This window comes from Phaseolus vulgaris, chromosome 3 (assembly GCF_051622355.1).
Source record: "Phaseolus vulgaris cultivar YP4 chromosome 3, ASM5162235v1, whole genome shotgun sequence".
Taxonomy (NCBI): Eukaryota; Viridiplantae; Streptophyta; class Magnoliopsida; order Fabales; family Fabaceae; genus Phaseolus; species Phaseolus vulgaris.
The window spans coordinates 33,320,784-33,334,740 of NC_143500.1; the positions used below are offsets into that span (position 1 = coordinate 33,320,784).

The 13,957-nt window shown below is 36.1% G+C and overlaps 2 protein-coding genes across 4 annotated transcripts; both read left to right on the forward strand.

Annotated features, from left to right (window-relative positions):
• Nucleotides 1–2,909: 2,909 nt before the first annotated feature.
• Nucleotides 2,910–5,890, forward strand: LOC137807114 (Transmembrane proteins 14C). Its single transcript, XM_068607571.1, has 3 exons — nt 2,910–3,455; nt 4,020–4,154; nt 5,549–5,890. Exons 1-3 carry the CDS (start codon nt 3,041–3,043, stop codon nt 5,686–5,688), a joined length of 690 nt encoding a protein of 229 aa, XP_068463672.1. The 5' UTR covers nt 2,910–3,040; the 3' UTR covers nt 5,689–5,890.
• Nucleotides 5,891–7,646: 1,756 nt separating this feature from the next.
• Nucleotides 7,647–8,854, forward strand: LOC137807115 (uncharacterized). Of its 3 annotated transcripts, none has more exons than XM_068607572.2 (2): nt 7,647–7,757; nt 8,226–8,854. In XM_068607572.2, exon 2 carries the CDS (start codon nt 8,250–8,252, stop codon nt 8,634–8,636), a length of 387 nt encoding a protein of 128 aa, XP_068463673.1. In that variant the 5' UTR covers nt 7,647–7,757; nt 8,226–8,249; the 3' UTR covers nt 8,637–8,854. The 3 variants fall into 3 exon arrangements, with proteins under 3 accessions (XP_068463673.1, XP_068463676.1, XP_068463674.1); XM_068607575.2 differs by having other exon boundaries at nt 7,674–7,817; XM_068607573.2 differs by having other exon boundaries at nt 7,734–7,865.
• Nucleotides 8,855–13,957: the final 5,103 nt, after the last annotated feature.

Consider the following 13,957-nt stretch of genomic DNA (forward strand, 5'->3'; position numbering starts at 1 on the left):
CTTTGAGGGTGGCCAACTCAGTGGCCGAGGACGAGAGTTTCTCATCTCTCTCCTCGACCATCCTCTTTAGCCTAGCGTTCTCAGCTGCCACCCTAGTCATCTCGACCCTCGCCTCCCCCCCCAAGAGGCATTCGGCCTCAGCAGCCTCCTCCCGAGCCTTCTCCCTCTAGGCCACCTCAGAATCCAACCTCTTGGAGAGATCGGAGTTGGCAGTCAAAGACTGCTGCAGTTGGTCGGTCGTCTCGGCCAGTTCATGGTCCAACCGAGATATCTCCTCGGCATGGTGCTCCCTCTCCTAAACGCCCAGTTGGATCAGCACGACTGAGCGGCACAACATCTCAAGGCCGCCTCTCAACTACTCCGAGGAAGGGACGCCTCAGATCACCTCCCGAGTGTCCTCGGGAAGAGCTACGCAAACCCTTTGCGCAAACTGCAAGTCACCCCCCAGGGGTGACATCGATGGTTGGCAGGGAATCCGAGCCCTCTGTGGTTGGCAGAGCATCAATGCTCTTATGCCCCTTGCGTTCGGCCGCCCGTTTCCTGTAGGCATCGAGGACGTCAACACCAGCAAGTTATTCTTGCACCATGATCTCTACAAAAAAATCACAAGTGTTAGAAAGATAAGAAATAAGACCGACCGGTAACAATAGACGAGACTCATACCCTTAACGAATGCCCACCGTGCCGACTCGGCATAGGCATTAATCAACCTCCTAGTGGGAAGCTTCCTCCGGAGTGCATCAAAGAGCGAGAGAATCTCCAGCTCGTCAGCACCTCTCGTCAGCCTCGGCCACTCTTTAAAGTCACGAGGCTAGGTAGTCCAGTACAGGGGAAACCGAGACCGACCAGCCTCGTCAAAAAAATAGGTTGTCGCCTCTGGTCGAATAATAACCTTCACAAATCTCTCCTTGAATCTCTTGTAAGAGACAACGAAGAAGTTGAAGAGGACACTTCCTGACCGACCGATCAAGGAGTGCCATGACACAAGTTGGGCGGGGTGAAAAGTATAATAAGAAAGAAAGGAAGAGGGAGTGGGATGAAGTCGAAGGATGTCACACAGCAGGCGAAAGGCCTGGATGGACGCCCATGTGTTTGGGTGAATTTGGGTGGGCGCCACATTGAGCGCTCAAAGGACACCCATTGTGAACCTATCGAAAGGGAGAGACACATGTAAGTCTTCAAAGAGACAAGTGACATGTAGAAGAAAGGGGGACCGATACTTGACCTTCCCAGGCAGACACTCTCAGTGGACGAGCAGGGCAAAACGCTAAAGAAGCTGGAATGCCCGCCTGCCTTTAAAACTGGGCACTTTTCCAAAAATTTGGACACAAAAGCCTCGATCTTATAGTTGGACGAGATCCCAATCACCTTAGGGTCCACCCAGTTAAGGTCCACCAAAGGAACGCCCATCGAGGGGGAGTCCGACTGATCAACAACATTGGTCAGATCATCCCCCCTGACTACCTCTACCTCGGGTGGCACCTCGGCCACCTCGAACGACAAGGAGTCAGTGGTAGATGAAGAAGAAGAAAAAGAAGAAGAATGTCCAAGGGGAGAAGAGGGGCGACCGAGAGGAGGGGAAGGCTGATCAGAAAATGATGTAGGCCGAGAAATAGTTGACATGACTAACCTTATGTTAAGTTGAAGACTGAAGAAAAGCAGGAGGGTGATAGGTCACTCGGTTATCAGAGCATTGGGCAAGATATCGCTCGGTTATCAAACAACTCACACAAAGAAAACACAGTGTCTCGACACTGTTGGGACCACTATTTATAGGGCCCAAGGACCTCGAAACGCGAAACGTCAAAATGATCTCAACCGTTAGATCTCCCAGATCCAATGATCCACAATGACTCCCGCCCAAAAAAAAACCCCATTAATGCAGGTCACGTTACGCCGCCTAAGGTCACTTCACACCTCGGGAAGCCCAATAGTCACTCACCTAAGGGGAGACCGACCGACACCTACCATTAAAGACTCATCAGATATGTCCATCCTCGAACCTGGGGGGTAACTGTATTGGTATGGCCGACCGACACATATGACATGGCTCGGTCTCCCTGACTGAGCTGACCGAGACACACACTGACGTGGCTCGGTCTACCTGACCGAGATGGCCGAGACACCACGCATGGCCAAGCCGACCGACACATATAACCATTAACGCTCAAACCAATGTCAGTGAAGCTAAACTATCATTAAGAATTAGGTTATGCAACCCTAAATGTAATCCATTCCACTAATCAGGCCCAATGAGGTAAGCCCATTAAAATAATATAAATAGCACACATTCCAAGGAACAAGGTACGTCATTTATTATTGTGCACCTACCCGAGTGTTGGTCACCTACTTTACTGACTTGATCATCGGAGTGTCTTCTGCAGGTACCTCCCCCATTTGGCATTCACCCGAGACCGAGAGTCGAAGGAGTAGCACGAAGACGAGAAGGATCCCAATGAAGCCCCAACAACCTGTCCGACCAAAGGAGGAAGACGAAGACTTCAATAGTTCTCTAGGTTTCATCTCCCTAAAAGGAACAAACACCAAATAAGAACAATGTGAGTTAAAGTGATCCAGATGAGAAGGAAGATTATTACTCGAATTAACCTTAACAAAATATTTACACCACACAGTTTTAATTTTTTTTAATTGACTTTTATCTAGCCATGGCACGTAATTGATTTTTCCTCTTTGATGAAAGAAAGAGCTGAAACAAAAATTTTGATTCTCATTTTTTCTAACTTGAAAAGTGATTTTTTATATGAAAAGTATGGCATAGTTTTTTACTTATGTGTTTACCCTTTTATTACGATGAAAGCATAACTTCAACATCGTACATAACATTTTACAATAGTAAAATTTATGAATTAAAAGAAAATCAGTTAATAACTAATTAAATTTTTGAACATATGGAAGGGCATGAGATGGGCTTGGGCTTTGCATAGGTGGATTAAGATGGGCCGGAGGCGAGAAGAAGGTGGTGGAAGGGGGCGAAAACAAAACTGAAACGAAATCAAAATCGAAAGAAAGGAGAAGGTCAATGGCAGAGAGTGTAGGTGTAGGTGGATTGGGTGTTACAGGTTCAACTCTTCCCTCATTCTCTCTTACTAGACATCACACATCCACTCCCAACATCTCCTTATTCTTTCGCTCTCAATCTCATTTCCCTGCTTTCCGTTACTTCACGCGTTACAATCCCCACCTCTACGCCGCTGTCACTTCCGACTCCAAGGCCACTTCGCTTGACCTAACTCAGCCCGATCTCGATCATACCGGCGGCGGTTCCGACGGTAAAGGAAACGGTAACGGCTCTGGTGGCGGTGGCGGCGGAGGGAGCGGAGGAGGAGAAGGAGCTGATAACAACAAGGGCGAGGAAGGATCGGATAGTGACAAGAAGAAAATGGCTATGTTAATGTCCCAGAAATTCACTCTAGCTTATGCTGCACTCGTCGGAGGTACTTCTCACTCTCTCTCTCTCTCTCGGATTTCTCTCACTCACTTAGTTACTAAAACAACATAACTGTCACTGAACCCTAGAGAATGATGTCTCTATTGTATGTTTTGTTTAATTATCTAAGGGGGCTGACTTAGTTAACTTCGTACTTTTTCAATTCAACCAAAAGGATATTGGAATGTGCTTGATGTAAGTTTTCTAGAACAAGGTGTTCGATTCATTGGAATTTCAGATGTTAATTAAGGTGTTATTTGAGAGTCATATTTAGCCGCAGTTTTTCACAAATTGCGGGGTAGGGAGCACACTCCAAAATCAATGAATGTGTCTGAAACAATAGTTATTTTTTTACTGCTATGTTTTGATCCTATATCTGTGCTTTCTAGTTATATGGTCCTACACTGCTCCTGTATTAAAACTGGTTTTTAGAGTCTGTCATGTGTTTAGGTTGTTCACAATATAATATGTCCAACGGATTGGGGCATACCATAATTTCGCATTATCTGCTTTATGTTTTGCCCTTTCCCGGTGACATATATATAATGATGTTTTTTATGGTTTTTGGCAGTGGGTGGTGTAATGGGTTTTCTCAAGAGCGGCAGTCAGAAGTCACTTTTGGCCGGGGGTTTGTCTGCATCACTGCTATATTATGTTTTTACTGAGCTACCTGGAAGGCCTGTTTTTGCGTCATCTGTGGGCCTTGGTAAGTGGCTATTTTCTCCACATTTCTGACTTACTCATTGCTTAAAGCATATCTTAGTAAACTGTTATTAGATAAGATGCATTCATCTCAGCGTTTTATTTTTGTAATACCAAGGAATTTGCCTGTTTCAGAAAGCAGAAAAGGTAATTTCTTTAAGAAGATGCATTAGTAATTTTGAATAAAAATAAGTGTCTTCTCACGTATAAATTTTGAGTACATGCATTAGTACTTTTGAATTAAAGGTAATCTTTATGTCTAAATTGGAGTTTTTTTGAATGTCCATCTTAAAGTCCTACAGTTTCCTGTACAGTACATTAGTATTTTTAATTTAGCTAGCATTCAAAAGCAAAAATTAAAGAATGGCAGTTGTTAAATAAATAGTTAAATAATTTAGTTTAAGAGATAGAAAGTGAATTTAGATTTAACTCGACGAACCTACAAAATCAGTTTGTAAGGTATAGCTTGCACCAATTTATATATCATAATTTGATTATATTTTAGTTCATTTGCAATTTACAACAGACCCTTTTCATGTCAATGTTCGGACATCTTGAGCTTGAATCTAGAGATTAATGATTAGTCAGTAGTAGATGTCTAATAATGTTCGACAAACCTTGATGAAATAGATTCTGATACCATAACAGAAAGTTAGTTTAGATCTAACTCAATTTTACAAAACCGACTTACAAGTAAGCTTAGATTTGCATTTACGTATATATTGGAATTTGGCCATATCTTTCGTTGGTGTGGGATGTACAACATCTTCATTTTTTATTAAGAGATGAAACTTTTGAAGTTGAAAAAAAAATTATATAAATAAATCATGCAAATCATGAACACACATCATTTGTGTTTATTAATTTGATATGATATGTCAAAATGCAAATTGAGACTAACTAATATGAATTGTGAAGGCTCTATCGTCTGGTTATCCCAGAATTCAGAAGTTTCTTAAGAATTTAAAACTAAATAAATATCTTATTCAAGCCTATAAGATTGTACACAACCTACCAAAAAGAAATAATATTGAAAGTTGTCCAACTGACTATGGAAAGAGGCTACATGATGTACTTTTATATAATTTTAGTCACATATTATGGTTTGCACAGAAGAATCTATGCTATGCTTTTATGTAGATGGTCACCTAAAAATGTTTGATAAGCCGGACAATTTTAATACCTGGTTCAAAGTTCTTACCCGAGTCTGTTTCTGAAATATCAATTTGGAAGTAGACGTGATTATTAGTTTCCCGAGTTGAGCTTATGTGTTTAGATTACATTGCTTCTGTATTACTTCTACATATTTACGACATGCACTTTGATATTAGAGTGAAGTTTGAGTCACTATCTTCTGCTCTCATATCTGATTTCGTTTGCTTTACCTCTCACATGTAGGGATATCTGCTGCACTTCTTGGGGTGATGGGTTCTCGTTTCAAGAAATCAGGGAAGGTCTTTCCAGCAGGTGTTGTGTCACTTGTGTCGCTTATAATGACTGGTGGTTACTTGCATGGAATTATGCGTACTGCCCACTAGATACAACACAAGTAACGAAGGTGAGGTTGTAGGATACCTTGTGAACTTTCTCAATGTTACGAAGTTTGCGTTTTGTCCTGTAGTCCCGCTATGTAGAAACTTTTGTTGTTAAATAAGGATGTTTGGCCTCTGTTTACGGCCATCATTGATATTTTTCTTATCGACTTTTATAGTGTGCACCGTCTGTCACAGTTCTATTTCACCCTTTGCGTATTTAGTTTTTAGTTTTAGTCGTTCTTAACTCTTCAGTAGTTAATGCATAATGCAGTGAAAGAAAAATATATAAGAAAACCCGAACCCAAAATTTTAAAATTGTTCTAACTACCCGTTCTTTTTTTTTTTTTTGACTTTCTGGTTTATTTATCTCATTGCATTCTTGCAACCTTAATTAAATGTTATTATTAATACTAGTGTTGTTACTATTAAATAATAGTGGAAACACGTGAAATGTCGTCTGTGTGTTTATATATTTTTATTTTATTATCTTAATGAGTTAAAATGTAAAGTTTATATTAATTTTAACTTTATATATTTCTTAAATGAAATACATGATTGGTCTGTTATTTCTCTATCAGGTTTTAGTTATCATTTTAACATACTTCCTTCTTTATATACATTGGTGGATACGTTAATGAGTATTATGAGTATTTCTATGGGGGTGGTTTCTTTATCATAAACAATTCGGATGATAGGACATATAACAAAGCCAAATAATTAAAGGTGTTTTGATTTTAATATAAAATTAAGGATAAGATAGAAAGTAATGTATGCAATTTTTATCATATAGGGTTATAATGTGTTGTTATAAATAGATAAAATGGAAATCGATTTTTCTAATTTATTTTATGCAAGTGAGCTGTGCCCTTTTTCTAACTCTTTGGGAGGATTGGAATTTTTTTTCTTTAAATAGAACGTTTTAAGAAATGTTTTCTTAACCACCTGCAATCTATTTTTTCTAAGATAAATTTGAGTGATTTTAAAAGAATAATTATTCATTAACAATAATTTTGAATATTAATTATTTATTATAAATAAAAATTAATTTATATAATCAAAATTATTTATCCATTCAGTAGATATTTTAATATATACACTTTAAAATATTTGTTTGTTGTAAATCTTAATTATATAGGATAAACGTTTATTTCATGTATTACACAAACTATAATTATTTACAGAAAAATAGGATAAAATATATTTAGAAAATGATTTGGTAAAACATAATGTGTAAAAATGGTTCTCTGTGTTGAGAAACTGAGCCTCCACTACTATTGAATAAGGACTCCATTGCCTTATTTCTTCACAAAACTGCATCAGCACCACCTATGTCAGATGGGAGGAAGTCAAGTCTTGGCATCTGTTTGAAGAAAGACAAGGCATCTTGTTCAAGAGCATTAATTGAGAACCCTGCTAACATTGAGTTCCAACATACAATATCTACTCCAGGCATGAACCTCTTTTCCAGCCTCGAGAAGTCCCAATTCATACATGAACTGAGAATAAGGCCCAAAGTAGTTGGATCAGGATGTTGGCATTGAAACTGCATTTTTCTAAACAGTTTAATTGCCTCTCTATGGTCTGCATTCTGATTATAGACTGAGAGTATAGCATTCCATGAAGTCAAATTTGGGCATGGCATGCAGACAAATTTGTGCATTTTGAGAGATCATGGCATTCCTGTGCAGGAATTAATCTAAGAAACCATTTGGAAGTATCATGGATTAAATATAACTCTATACCTACTGTTTGGTTAATTGAACCCAAGTAAGCTGAAAAAAGTACCATTATACATTTTAGACTACATAAAACAAACGTTTTTCTTTCCTATTTGCAAATTATACGAACACAAACACGATTCTGTTGATTTCAGTTTCACTTATTAATTAATAAAATAAATAAAATTTTAAAATTTATTTTAATAAATTTTAAAATTTTATCTATTAATAATTATATTATGAAACATCACATTGAATCTTAAAAGTCTCACTCAAACACTGGTTTTTGTTTCCGTCTGCGCAAGGAGGAGGGTGAGAAAACGGGAAGAAGAAGAAATCACTGAACCGAAACATGTAAGCAATAAAAAATCCCTCCTTTAGTCATTTTGGGCCCCACCCCACTCGCATAGCAAGGTTGAACCCTAACCTTGCAGGGTTTTGTCTCGCATCAAAGATTTGCATGTCTGCTTCTTTCTCTTTCTTGTTTGATGTTAATAGCCGATTCAGTTTGTTGTCATTCCTCTGTGCCAGCATTGAACAAACAAACATTTAATTTCTTCAATTATGAATTAGATCCGATATTCGCTTCTGCTTCTGTTCGGAAATCATCACCTAAATTGGATTTTATTTGCTTCTTCACTTTATTTATTCACAGTCTCTTTTATCTCTCTGGAATTTTATTGTTTCTCTCGTTATTTATGTTATTTTCAGATAATAAACGTGATAAATGTAGTGTGTAATAATTTGGTGTAAAAGGGATAAAATGTTGGCCTTGAAGTTGTTTGTGAATATGCCTGATTGAGTGGTTGTTGTCATGTGTAGAGAAAAAGAGTCTGTTGTTACTGTATGGCGGGCAAAGGTGTTGGTTCGATGGTAAAGGCAGTGGCAGAATATCAGTATCCTTGGCGTGAGAAGCTAGTAAAATACAAGGACGAACTTGCCAAGGGAGTATGGGGATACTGGGACCTGGGGGCATGGAAGCCACTGAGTATCAGTGCTCGGCGACGTGCCAGACTTCGAAAGGAAGTGCTCCTTGCTGGGGAAGATTGGCCCTATGATCCTGAAAGAAAGGAGATGAAGACCAGGAGGAAAGGGCACAAATGTGATAGGGTATCCGCCGAGAAACGGGAAAACACCAAAAAGTTGATGGAGAAGATGCCCCAGATGTTACTGGATTACAAGAAGAGAAGGTGGCAGAAGAAGATGAAGGAGGAAGACAAAGGAAAACTTTGATTTGGCTTCTCTTCTAATTTGGGAAGTTTTGTCACAAACTGTCTTCAAGAGATGGTGTATTATGTTACACCTGCTTTTGGGCTTACTTGATGATTAACTTCTGTTTTGTGTTTTAATTCATAATCACCCCTTCTACGAATATGTCATGTGATCATGTGGGGGGAAATGGTTTGTTAGACTGAAGATCAATGTTATGTGGTTTTTACTTTCTGATTAAAGTTTTGAATTGATTTCATATCAGTTGAACATTCAGTCCAACTTGTATACCCATGGTAATTATGGAAGGTTTCTCGTCAGATTCATGCCATTGGAATTTATCAATTATCGGAAGTGTCTATCAAGTCTGGGGTATTGTGTAGCAGTTCAGGGTAGCGTCAAGCAACTCTCAATGAGTGTCTAGCAATTCTAGCGGGTGTGTAGCAACTTTGTGAAGTATCTATCAATTCTGGGATAGCATCTAGGAAATATGATAGACAGTTTAGATGAGTGTCTAGCAATTCTAGGGTGTGTGTTTTGAGGGACTAAGGCAGTGACAGAGAGCGAAGATACCGGAGAAGGAGACGCGTTGTAAAATGGTGAGTTTCCGCATTGCTTGTGGGTTCTGAATATTTTTATTTGGAAGTGTGTGGTGGGTTCTGTATATTTTTATCCGAAAGTGTTTTGTGGGTTCTGGATATTTTGATTTGAATGTATTAATTAGGTGCGTTTTTTTTGTATGTCCTTCAATGATGTTCCTACTATCTGTTGGCCTTATAATATTAGTGCACTTAGCTATTTATGATTGAACAATTGTTTTATTAGGTCATTAGTTCGGAACCATTAGTTCTTCAAATTATCTTTAATAAGTTATCTGTTTTTTGGAGGACCAATTTTATTTTTTATTTGATGATATTTGTATGAATAGTATGATGGTGAGGACTAGAGGAGGATGGTTTTCTAATTCAGACCGTGTGCGACCAACTGCATTTGTGATAAGAAGGTGTGGTGGTCCTAGTACTTTAGTTCCAAATGAGGACTTTGAAGATTATATTGAACAAGAAGAAGTTGAAATTGACGATGAAGGCTATCCAGGAGGATCAGGGGATAAGTTGAAATTGATAATGAAGGCTATCCATCTTTTTCTTCTCTTGAATTCGCAACAATAAACAAAAAACTTATTTATTTATTTTTATTTCAGCTCCATTTATTGTTCTGGCGAAGCTCCCTCTTCGATTTATATATAGTTTGATTTTGGATTGTTGAAAGGTAAATTTAAATTGAGTTTCAGTTTGGATTGTTGAATGAGTTGGTTTGGTTTGATCATTTTTCTAGATAAAAATGTTAAAATCATAGTTTGAACTTGATTAGTTTAAAATTGGGCGACTTGATATAAATTTTGTTAGTGAAATATGTTGATTATTTCTTTTATTATGAGTGTGAGAGAAGAAGTTAATTATTGACTTAGTTATCTAGTTCATAAAATTATTCTCACTCAGTCGAAGAGTGTCATGTGCTCACAACAAATTTTTTCCAAGCTCTTAGGCGTCAGCTTAGCTCACACAATGTTTTTTGTCATTATTTTTGCGTCAGCTTGACCCACACAAATTACATTCATTTTGCATCAGTTTGGTCCATGCAATTTGCGTCCATTTTATGTCAGCTTAGCCACGCCAATTGTATCCTCTCACTGACCGACCAAAAAATCACTTTGCTTCCATAACTTTTTCGTCCACTATTTGGCCCATGCATTAATGACATTTTATCATCGACTTACTTCATGTCCATTTTTTACCAATATAACTTTTTCTTGTAGTGATTAAAATATATATATATAAAATCTCATTTTCAATTAATTTGTAACACTTTTCTAGTGACATAAACTTGAGAATCATGTCCCATTAATTATAATATAAACACAAAGGTAAACAAGTTAATTATAATATAAACACAAGGTAAATAAGTTTGAATTGGTCACTACTAATTGGATAGTAAAATCAACACCTTTATCTTAATTTATGACGATCAATTTAACAATCAAAACTTAGCTACAAAAATTCATCAGTGGCACTTTCCGTCCCTACATTAAATATCACTAAAAATAAAAATGTATTTATTACTATTAGAGTCCCTCATGTGGATATTTTCATTATGACTATTTGAGTCACAACTTTGAACCAACTTATCTTGATCGTTTGTTGGTAAAATCATAAACATAACCAAGAGGCACAATTGGAGGAAAAAGAAAGCACGAAATGGGACATGCACGAGCATGCCACCATTTACAATAAATTTCTATTATGTTTTTTTTTTTATTAAGGAGGAGAATTAAAAGAGTGGATTTGAGATGATTTGAAGGAAAAGTACGAAGAAAGTTAGAGTGTTTAGATTAAGGTAAATAAAGAAAAAAATGTAAAAAAAAAATTATGAAAATTTGTGAGTAATATAATTTAAAAATTATGTAAAATGTTGCTGGAAATCTTCACTTTTTAAATATACAACTTATTATATTATTTCGATTAAATAAAAATTTAAAAATGATAGTGAATGCATTGGTGCAAATAAACATAGCACTTCTACCAAACTTAAATAAAAGATGAAAAAATAGCATTTATTAAATTATTATACAAATTTAAATCGTATTTTATTAATAATTTTATTGTATTCTTTTATTTAATTTTATTTTATTTATTTCTTTTGAACAAAACAAAATCGTAAATACTAAAGACACCGTGTTGAAGTTATTTGAATTTATATATATATATATATATATATATATATATATATATATACTAGTTTTTTTGTTTTCAGTGAAATGTAAAAAAACATTTTAAGTTGGACGGTAATTATAATAATTATTTTTTATAATCTCTATAATCAACTGATTTTTATTGAACACATTTACCATTTTATCCTAATATTTATTAACCAACTATCTACTTTTCATTATCTACAAAAACAAATCTACCATGAGGTATTAAAGTGTTGCAAGTACTTATCTATGAGTGGTTGCATTGGTGTGAGGTGTGATCTCAAACATGAAACTGCTGGTATCACTTTGATGCTATGCTGCTTCATCGGTTTTAATATGCTGGTTTGGAAAACTTGGATGAGGGGATCCACGCTGCTATTGACAACACGAAGATGGATTTTGAAGGTGGTCCATGAAAGAGTTATGCAAGGAAAACTTAACCCAAGTGAAGGGATGTAGGATGCTATTAATTGTTCTGCTGGTGGATTTGGCAGCAGCTATCCTTGGCCTAATCACGCCAAATCACGACAGTTGCTGGATGATGGTTCCGCAGTGAGGTATTAAAGTGTTGCAAGTACTCATCTATGTGTGGATGCATTGGTGTGAGGTGTGATCTCAAACATGAAGCTATTGGTATCACCTTTGATGCTATGCTGCTCCATCGGTTTTAATATGCTGGTTTGGAAAAATTGGTTGAGGGGATCCACGCTCTTATTGACAACACGTAGATGGATTTTGAAGGTTGTCCATCAAAGAGTTATGCATGGAAAAGTTAACCCAAGTGAAGGGATGTGGGACACTATCAGTGGTTCTGCTCGGCCAAATCCAGACAGTTGATAACCAAAGCTAAATCAAGGCTTGCATCAATCATAGAATGTTATTGGATGTGTGTTGCAGCTAATGAGGTGTTGCTGCCAATCTGGTTTAGGCTCGCTATGGTTGGTAAATATATGAAGGTATAGAATTACAACTAATAGTTGTATGGTGCAGTGTCTTTGTTGGATGGTATGGATGATCCCTGGGGATCTATGGTTTGTGCTATGTTGGATGATTGTTAGGATTAGCTGGTTTTACCCTCTAGGTTCTGGTACCTGATCTTGGTGCATTTTGTTTATAGTCCCCTATTGGAAGTTTGTTAGAAGGGAAGAGGGGTCCGTTGTAGATTTTGAGAGGTCTCTTTCCTGATCATTGTACACGGGTGGGGATACCCCTGAAGTATCCCTCTTATTTAATTTAATTATTTGCTGATAAAAAAAAAATCTACCATGAGGAACAGATGTGATGAAAGGTTAAAAATATTATTACTATATAACTATTTCTGCATCTATTTTTTATATTTTTATTATAATTTTATGTTTGAATATTTATTTTTTATTATAATATTAATTATATTCATTGCCTTTTATTATAAAAAAAAAATATGGACATAGTGTTATTGCACTTGTATTTCTACTAGTAATTTTTTAATTAAGTATCATTGATGTAAGTGAAGAAATAATTCTGCACATTTTTGTATTTTAATTAAGTATCATTCATGTTATGTCTCACTATGTTACTTAACATCTCAGCTAGGTTGACACCTCAAGTAATAACAATCATTTGTCATCGCATGAAAAAAGTATTATTAAAAAAAATACAAAAATATGGGGAGACTATACCAAAATCCATATGTTAACAAAAACGATACATAGGTAGACTATACCTATTAATAAAGAATTCTAAGAACAGACTATATGGAAGTCTATTATACTAATGAAATTATTCTTTATTAATAAATCCTAAATTAACCAACTTATCGGCACACGCATTCCCTTCACCAAAAATATGAGTAACCCTAAACCTGATTTTTTCACAGTAATGATTGTCTTAACAGTAATGATTGATAGAATACTTGTCTTACTAATCTTTCTATCCAAGGAACATTTGTCCTAACGGTAAACGCAACACAAACCAAGACAGAGTCACATTCCAACCAAACATTAGTAAGATTTGATGGTAAGAGTTATGATATTTTTTTTTCTTTTCAGTAATAGATCCTATATATGAGGTACAAGGTTACTACTACTTTTACTGCAAAAAAAACCAGGAACAACAACTGTAGAATAAAAAATTTCCCTTGCTCAACTACTCAAACAAGAAAACCTGAAGTCATAACCCTATCTCCCATGTACTGAATAATTTACCATAATGAACTTATAAAACAAAACAAAAAGGCATTAAAACAATTATTTGTCGTTTGTAAAGTTAAAAACCATATTATTTTTTTTTTTATCAATTGTGCTTTTATATGTATTCTATTTTTAAAATAATCATACGTAGAAGTAGAGAGAGAAAAGGGGGGAATTACATAATTATTTTGTTAAAATTAGAAAAGATAATTTATTATATTGATTTATTATTGCAAAACAACCTTAGATTAAAAAAAGAAGGGACTAGTACTAACCAACTCTAAACTAAGTTATGTTAATAGGAATGACAAAGAAAGCATACTTAACTAAAATGAGTTGGGTTAGAATATTAACTTCTTTTTATGATATAGAAAACTTAACCTGAGAATATCTCCAATTAGGCGTCTATAAATAAAATTGATGAT